Raw genomic sequence first — 9,287 nt, forward strand, 5'->3', positions numbered from 1 at the left:
GCCCATAACACCTCAAAATCGGTGTAAGAAAACACAGCCTGCACCGAGTGATGTAGCGATAAATAAAAAAGGTGTGTTTAGCATGTGATCCGGCATGAGCACTCTCGGAAGTTACAATTATTTGTTTTTGATAGTGATTTACATGTTAGACACTGACTGTTACGATTTGTTTTAATACGGAAGTATGTCAATTCAAAAAAAATGTGTGCGTAAACTTTTTCCCATCAATAAAAAAGTAGGAAAACTGGATTTAAGTGGTAAAAACGGCATCTTTATTTCCTTTTTGAACCGATGTCCTCTTATTCTCCAAAGTTTCTTCTGTGTGAAAAGGAAACTGCAGACAAAAAAAGTTAATCAGTCACTGACACCGAAATGCTTACTGTTGTGCAAATGGCCAAAATTGTGAATTAACACAAAAAAATGTGGTAGGACAGACGCGGACAAATAACAAATTAAATAGATTGGCGAGCCATAAAATGAGATTTGAAACCCCATTCAAATAAGAGCTCGCGACGTCAGTGCACTTATCCCAGAGAGAGAGAGAAAGAGGGAGGAGAGAGAGAAAGAGAGAGAGAGAGGCTGTTTGGTGTGTATGAGAGGGAGATTTGAGAAATAGGAGGGGCTTCTAAACGACTAGAAATGTCAATCTGAGCAAGGGAGTCCCAATAATCTAAAGCAATCTGTAAGGACCTGACCTTAGTCCATCCAGATCAATAGGGAAGTGAGGGTGGAAAGAAGAAGAAGAGGAAGAAATAAGGGGCGCAAACCGGATCGTTTACACTGGCAGTTCCCGAGGAAATATAGACTTCCCTTGCTTGCACCTTTTGTTGCTCACATGCTCACACTGTAAAAGTGGATATCGAGGCAATTCCCCTGCTTTGTGTGGCTGCAGCAGACTTTTTTCCCGTTTCCTACCACCATGTCTTTCCCTCAGCTGGGATATCAGTACATCCGACCGATATACCCGCCGGAGCGCCAGGGGATCTCCAGCAATGCCCGGGCCGGGACAGAGCTCAGTCCGTCCGGCGCGCTCTCCAACGTCCTCTCCTCCATGTATGGATCTCCTTTTGCCGCAGCAGCGCAGGGCTATGGAGCGTTTCTGCCCTACTCAAACGATATATCAATTTTCAATCAGTTGGTGAGTCATTCTGCTCTCTATTAACTATCCATAACTTTTATTTTACGTATGGAAAGAAAGAGACAATAAATGAACTACATGTGCCCTATGGAGACGTTTTTAAGTCAACTTTTTTTTTTAGAGCGCCTTGGTGTATGACACTTGACGATGAATCTTTAGGAAATGTAGGTAAAAGTGGTTAAAAAGTAACAGATTAACAATCCGTGGTTAGGGTTTATTGTTAGCACACCATTTCCTGAAACTCATTGCAAAAGAGTTAATAAAATGCTTCTACTTGCTGTGGGAGGTGTCCCGTGTAGATGGGAAATAAGTGTATAAAAGTAAAATAATGGCTGTGCAAGTGCTTTAAATACATTTAAAAAGTAGTTTAATATGTTATTCATGCATGGTTAAGCTTGTGGTGCGTAAATACTGATTTGGGTTATGACTATATTTGATCCGTTTTGTTTGTTTACACTTTAATACTAACCCGATTGTTGTTGTATTATTGTAAATCCACATAAGGCATGATTATGTTTAACTCAAAGAAGGATTCCAGACATGGCATTAATATTTTAAGTCTATAAATCCCTCTGACTCTTTGATTCTTTGTCTTTTTGCAGGGTGCTCAGTATGAGCTGAAAGACAGTCCCGGGGTCCAGCACCCAGGTTTTGCCCACCACCACCCTGCGTTTTACCCATATGGCCAATATCAGTTCGGTGACCCGTCCAGACCCAAAAACGCCACGAGGGAGAGCACCAGCACCCTGAAGGCCTGGCTCAGCGAGCACCGCAAGAACCCCTACCCCACTAAAGGAGAGAAGATCATGCTGGCCATCATCACCAAAATGACCCTCACACAAGTGTCCACCTGGTTCGCCAACGCCAGGCGGAGGCTAAAGAAGGAGAACAAGATGACCTGGGCCCCTCGGAACCGCACCGACGAAGAGGGGAATGTTTACGGCAGCGATCACGAGGGGGAGGAGGGGGACAAGAGGGAGGACGAGGAGGAGATCGACCTGGAGAACATCGACACGGAAAATATTGAAAACAAGGACGACTTGGACGACCAGGACGACCTGCATTCAGATATGAAACTAGACGGGAGGAGTGACTCTGAGATTTCTGACGGCTATGAGGATTTACAAGGGCCCCCAGACCACCAGAGGTTTCTGAAGGCTGTGGGGAAAGAGGGCAAAGACGTTGAGAGAGGAGCAGAGCACTTCCACCACCATCATCATCATCACTTGGACACAAAAGCGTCCCAAGCAAACGGTGAGCAGCTCAAACTGAACGCGGTATCCGTGAGCTCACCGGAAAACATCCCTGCCCCGGTCCAGAAGCCAAAGATCTGGTCTTTGGCAGAGACAGCCACGGCCCCTGACAATCCCCGCAAATCGCCACACATGAACGGCAGCCACTCCGCAGGGCCCGTCGGCGCTCAGACCATAATGGCCCCTCATAGACTTATCTCTTCTTGTCCCGTTGGGAAAATCCAGAACTGGACGAACCGAACCTTCTCGGCGCATCAGCTGGCATTACTGAACTCTAACCATTACTTGGGACTCGCAAACCAGGCCACAGCCACCGGCCTTGCCCTGTACAGCAGCAGCAGGCAAACGGAGGACAAGAGTCATAGTTCAGAGACTTCAGTCACAGGTACATGTCCCCGACACTGAGACGCGCATGTATAAATTACTACAAAAACAAAGACACTAGCCCATTGACCGTCATTCATTTCTATTATTTTAGACCTCCCGTTTCCTCCTTTGCCTGTACATGGATTGTTGTTCTCTCTCTAGGCCACACAGATGAACAGTGTTATAGTTTACAGTGTGTGTGTGATGTATGAGTGTGTGTGTGGCGTGTGTTTGTCCGAGAGGATTATTGAAACCTCATCAGAAAGCATTTATGGAAAAAAAAGTTGAATTGGGTGAAAACTGTTTTCATGCCCCTTCCTTTCTTTATTTGGTATTGTTACATCCATATGGTAGGCTATTAAGGCCCATGTGCTCGTATTCAATGGTTTACATAAATCCCTCAACCAAACAACTCGACACTAAATTCACTGAAACCCAGGATGGGGTATGATAATAGGCGTTTTAATTATTACTTTTTTAATTTCGATTGCCACAATTTCAGAGAGATCTAGTGCCTTGGATGCAGAGGAAAAGTTGTTAAAACAGCGTTCCACCCACTTCAAAGATAGCGAGGCTGTCACTAATGACATTTGGGAATTTTCTTTTGATGCCATTTCCCATTATTCTTTTTTTAAACGCCATATTTACCCAAATTAGCTTTTATTCTAAGATTTGTTTTTATCCCTGTGTGTGTGCGCTTGTGTTATTTCGGCCTATGTTACACTTACTTGTTTGGTCATGCAAATGAGCTCAATGCAAATTCACTACAGGCTCGTTGTTAAAAGGCAATTGTCACTTTTATATCACTTTGTTTTTTAGCTCTTCCTAAGGCTATTATTAGTAGGATTTATTTTCCTTTTTTTAAGATCACTACATTTTTTTTATGTTACCCCTGTGTATTTCAGGCCTCTGAACCCACTAGCAGCAGCGGTGCTTCTCTCCGCTCTCTCCTCTGCATTACCTCTCTCACCCATCCTCTTTATTCTTTCTATTTTATTTTAATTTGAATATGGAATGTAAAATAAGAATAATACATCTCTGTATACTTACATTGTAAGCATGTCCTGTGTAAAACTGCTAATGTAATAATGTATGAACCTGTAGTCTGTGAGTTTTTCTTTTCTTTTTGTAAGTTCTGTGAGGATTTGATGTTCAAATGTTTTGTATATAAAGTTAAGAATATGTACATACTTGTGAACCAAATTGTACAAGAAAGTCTATATTTTGGCTAATAAATGAACTGCTGCAACTTTAAGAAATTGTCGGTTTTTGGCGGAGGTATTTTGACAGCTGCTTTTGATGGTGGCTGTTATTGTGCATTGCAGCTTGAATTGCACTGCTTTGGTTTCTGTGTGTGTGTTAGTGGACAGCCTGAGGCACAGTCTTCCTCCTCCGTGGCAGTGATAAGTAAATATTCGAGAGGGATTTATCACACTTTTGTAGTGGAGGGACTTAAGGCTAATTAGCCAGTATTGCGGCATACATTTGGATATTAATGTTGTGGGATTATCCTTATGCGTATAGCGGTCATATTAAAATGAATAATTCTTTCATTAATTTTGCGTGTGAAATTCTACGGTCTTTAAAGAGACTTTTATGTAATGAACTGTTATTGGTATTTGGGAAGAGCTGATCCTCAAGATGGATTTTAGCTTTGCAGTGCAACTCCCAGATCTCATAATGCTCAATTTGTAATGTTTTTGCTCTTCGCATTTATCTTACATGTTTCTCAACTAACGCTGCTCTTCGGTATAATTGTAATATATGGTCGCTGTGGAACTAATAATAACATCATTTATTTTCTTTGCCCGTGATGTGATCATTTGCATGTGTGAGCCCTTATCACAGGAAGTTATGTAAACTTAGTGTTGGAGCTCCCTCTACAGTCACATGCAGTCGGCCATGTTCTGCTGCACTCACATTCAGATCCTGGTCTTTCGTTTTTTCCCGGCCAATTTCCAATTTATCTATCCGTTTTTATTCAAAATTCGATACTAACATTTTGTTCTTTTAAATCTGTCACAATATGATACATTTTAAGGTGTTTTCAGGCCTTAGTGGTGTGATTTTGTGATGCACACACGCAGTGCATTTGTCAAAATCAGTGGACTTGGTTTTCATGCATCAAAAACAAAACCATTTTTGAAAGCCATTTAAAAAGGCAAGATTAATTTAAATGCTATTTTTTCCAAAATATTAGAAAATAGTATTTTAGTATTTTCAGTTGAGTTGGCATGCAACAAACCATTTGTCATGTATACAAATGTGTACAAAAAATACACAACAAAACCAAAATGGTATCATATAACTATCAGAACTTTTAGATACATTTAGTTTTTTTCTCACTAAATTATTGAACAATTTGTTATGGCTTTCATGGTTAGATTTAGGATCATAGGACTTCTCAATTCATATCGTTGAAAGCGCATTTGTTCGTTTGATTTTTTTTAGAGTGAGGTAAAATTACTTTTTTAGCCTACTATAAATTATTGAATGTAAGAAAAATAATTTCGTCAATATTCCTTAAATTCAAAATGTAAAAATATCGTCAATCGTCAACATTTAAAAAACTCAGATGAGAAATGAAAGTGTTAGTTATTCACAGTTTGATCTTTTATCCCACCTTTTTAACGGAATACAAAAATATGTTAATACTTTCTAAAGAAATACATTTTGGAGACAACCTGCGATTTTCCTTATTTATTCCTAAAACGTTTCCGTTTATATTGTTTTTCTAGCTTTCTTTTATTAAACTTGTGAGGACTTAGTTTTATGACTGCATTTATATATTTTTATGACTGCATTTTAAAACGCAGTCGGTCACACATTCCTCGACCAGCCTCAGATGGTCAGCGCGGACAATATGTTGTAATGTCTGCCATTCAGAGCAGTAAAGGCAGATGAAAAGCGCTGATTCGCTGCAGCCGTATCCTCTCTAGGTTTAGGATATGTTTTAAACAAACTCCAACTCAGCCGAGGCAAAGACTCTGGAGCCTTTTGCCTCTCACCATGTTGCCTTCCTGTCCAATCAATTATCTTCCTTCAGAGCCCATCTCACTGCGCGATGCATATTCATAAGGAATCAAGCAGCTGATTGATGTTGTAGTTTTTTTGTGTTAATTCTTGCCCACTTTTGTTAAAGGAAGTAGCTTTGAACGACCAGCTATATTCATTATTATTAAACACAAACGAAAATGGTGTGATATACAACAAATAAAGAATACAATACAAAGAGCTTTATAAACCATTTATACATTTTTAAAAAGTGGCCTATCATGACATGTATTATACACCAACGTGTTAAAGATTTATGTCATCCGAAATAAAATATACTCTATAAATAAAAGGCGGACAGTAAGGGCAGCATGCGAACATAGTGCACCTTATAAATAACGATGCTTATTTCCTCACTGTTCAATGGACGCTCTGCTCCTCCTCAGGGGCCAGAACAAGCCACCTCTTGATCATGAGGATTCAATTGAAATGCTAGTGAAGGGCCAGTGATCGTGTCTGGAGCTCAGGGCCTCTCCTCTGATCAGTGCATGAAATTAGGGATTAAAATGCCTCGGTAGAAACAAAGTAATCATGGCTGCTTATGTCGCCATACGTGTCCAACCTGCTCCCGGTTACAAAGAGCAAATGGAATGCATTAGCTAACATTTCGCTCTGAGCTACACAGGGACCATTTCCAGTGGGGCATGGTGTGTCACTCGTTTCCTCGCACGTTAAGTGGATGTTCTCCTGGCTAATGAGCAATAATCAACATTGACTCCTCTTCTTATTTCTGAGGTCCATGCTGCGTTAAATGCTCAGAGTCTGCGGGACTCACTGTAGCTCTGCTGTACTCAAGTGCCTCTAAAAAGCACATAGGCTAATCTGCTTCACACCGGACCTGGAAGAAAAGTCAAACTGGAATTACAAATATTAAAAACATACTTGCTAGAAGCTTCAAAAAGCTACAAAATAATCAAATATGATAGTATGGATTATTCCAATTCACACACATTATAAATGGATCATCAATTATGTTTTGTAATTATTTACAAATTAGTGAATGCTTAATCAAAGTTCATAGGCTTTATTGTCAGTGTTACAGTGTATTTATGGAAATGAAAATATTCAGTCCAACACCGCAACATAAATAAATATAAGAGATAAAACAATTAAACAAATAAAAAACAATAAAAGTGCTGCAAGAAGAAACAGAGAAGAAATAAAATAGTGCCAGAGAAATTTGCATGACTAATGTGCAGTAGATGTTTAAATATATAAGTACATATATTTAAGTTTATCGTGAAGTAAAATAGAATAAGATGTGCTAAAAATAAATGCTGTACAGGGAAATAAAATACTGCTTATTGTCATAATAGATGTGACGAATCTGCTTCTGCAGGAAGGAGAGTGTGGGAAAGATTTCAAAATGGTTGGAAATTAATTTGTCTTCAAATAATTTATATTGTCCTGTTAAATGCTGCTGCTCTTTGCCCTCAATACTCTGAGGCAGGACTACATTCAGCTACATGGGAGAAGAAGGCAATGCCCTATTCGACAGCCATTTAAAAAGGGGGAAAATCTGAGAAAGATGGAATCATTAAAGGGAAATCTAATCCGTCTTTCGAAGTGTTCATTGATCTGCGAGAAGGTGGACGTCAGAGCCAGGCGGCTGAAAGGGTCTGGCCAATGGAGCCATCAGAGCTTCATGTGTGAATGGGGAGAAACCATGGAGTAAATAAACACTAGAGCGGCCCATTGGAGAGGGCCAGAGGTGCCCTGTGAAAGAGGAGGCCGCTGCAAATAAAGGGGGTCAGCCTTGTGTTTTCACCTCATCCACCCCTTCTGTCATTGAAGGCCCAGCACCAGTGCCACCTCCTCCTCCTCCTACCCCTAGGCTGGCCCGTTCTGTCACACCCCCTCCTGCCACCGACAGACAAATGTCACCTCCTTTGTGGACCTAGTCAGGCTTAGAAGCGGCCCACTGTCTTTGTGCGCTGGACTAATCCTTTTATGAGCCACTGTTGACCGCGCCCCCCCCACCCAGAGCTTGCCCGGGCCAAGAGCTGGGCTGCCCTTTTAGCAGGCACTCGGCCTGTGTGTTAGCTGACCGCAGGAGGAGAGGGGATCTGCTCTCTTGAACACATGTCTCACACACCACATACCTCCATACACAGGGCTAACAGGGCCACGGCACTCCACGGCAACGTGTTACAGTGGTCGCACTCCAGAGCTGAAAGGAGAGGAGGTGGAAAGCTACATTTTACCCCTGTTGAAGATATGCGACTTCTGTGTCTCCTGCATGTTTTATGGCACATTCATTATTGACAACAATGTAAGTGAAAGTGCAGCAGCAACACGTTAAAGAATAGCCAGGGAGCAGGGAGAGAGGAGTTGTTGTGTTTCCCTGGGCTGAGCAAAGGACAAAAGGCCCAGAAGGAGTGACATTCTCTGGGGCCGAAGCGGGAGAGAGGGAGGGCACTGATTTCATGCCTTTTGTTGATGGAGGTTAGAGAGAGGAATTCTTTCACTGAATCCGAAAGGCAACAAGTGGGGAAGGGGGCGACAGGCCGACAGGCCAGAGGGAGAGGCGTTGAGGCTTTTGCCGTTCACCCAGTTGAAAGATTGTGCTTTTCTCAGCCCCTTCAGATCCTTCAGACAGGCCAGAGTTACAGGGCAATTATGGAAATGCAGCTTTGAAGCCAAGCATAGCCGTCTTTCAGCTCTTCCTCAGGACAAAGCAACGGCAATAAGGGCTTTTTATGCACCCTCCTCTATAAAACATGTTTCATCCTTGGTATATTTACATTGATAACTTTTCTCCTCTAACTCACACAATATAGTAACCTTTGACATTCAAGTATTTCCTTTAACATAAGTAAAAAATAACATTGTAGGAGCTTTGTTTAGTTTTTTAATAGACATATTATAGGAACATTTTCCACATGTTTCTGGTGAGAAGCTGCATTCCACCATCTCCTTACAATTTGAATCTGCTTGTAAAGCATTTACCGAGGAGATGAGCACGGGGTGGGTTTATAAAAAACCTCATAGCTTCTTCCAACAGCTGCACACTTTTACCAGCCTGATGTCCCCTCTCCACTCACACGTCACTAACAGAGGCCCAGCAAACCATCAACCCTTCGTTTCTCAGCTTTGTACATTAGTCAGCGGTGTAGCACAGAATTTCGCCACCTCGTGTGAACTAATAAGACACATTTTCTCCAGCTTTTGAGAGGATCGCAGGAGAGTGATGTCTCTACACCACCCGACACAGCAGAGGCCTTGTACAACAGTGCCGTTACACTCCGAGCATATCTGACAAATGCCAATACTCCAGCTTTCACTCATCACTGTTAATGAGAGGACATATTTTGGACGTTTCCAATATTTGTACAGGCTTCATACATTATGAAGGCTCTTTTATTCACAGTACCAGGCAGAGGGGACACGAGTAGGCTAGGGGTGGGGGTGTATGACTCCTAACGATTGGCTGACTGGTGAAGGGAACTTAATAAATTCTTCCTCCTTGGAACACT

General features: G+C 41.7%; 1 protein-coding gene across 1 annotated transcript; it reads left to right on the top strand.

Annotated features, from left to right (window-relative positions):
- Positions 1-647: 647 nt before the first annotated feature.
- Positions 648-4,006, top strand: irx3a (iroquois homeobox 3a). Its single transcript, XM_034079792.2, has 2 exons — positions 648-1,138; positions 1,741-4,006. Exons 1-2 carry the CDS (start codon positions 920-922, stop codon positions 2,794-2,796), a joined length of 1,275 nt encoding a protein of 424 aa, XP_033935683.1. The 5' UTR covers positions 648-919; the 3' UTR covers positions 2,797-4,006.
- Positions 4,007-9,287: the final 5,281 nt, after the last annotated feature.

This window comes from Pseudochaenichthys georgianus, chromosome 3 (assembly GCF_902827115.2).
Source record: "Pseudochaenichthys georgianus chromosome 3, fPseGeo1.2, whole genome shotgun sequence".
Taxonomy (NCBI): domain Eukaryota; kingdom Metazoa; phylum Chordata; class Actinopteri; order Perciformes; family Channichthyidae; genus Pseudochaenichthys; species Pseudochaenichthys georgianus.

What these genes read in the sequence shown, in the direction of transcription:
- irx3a (XM_034079792.2), top strand. Translation starts at nt 920, where the DNA reads ATGTCTTTCCCTCAGCTGGGATATCAGTACATCCGACCGATATACCCG. An exon ending in TATCAATTTTCAATCAGTTG is followed by an intron (nt 1,139 to 1,740) that starts GTGAGTCATTCT and finishes GTCTTTTTGCAG; the next exon opens with GGTGCTCAGTATGAGCTGAA.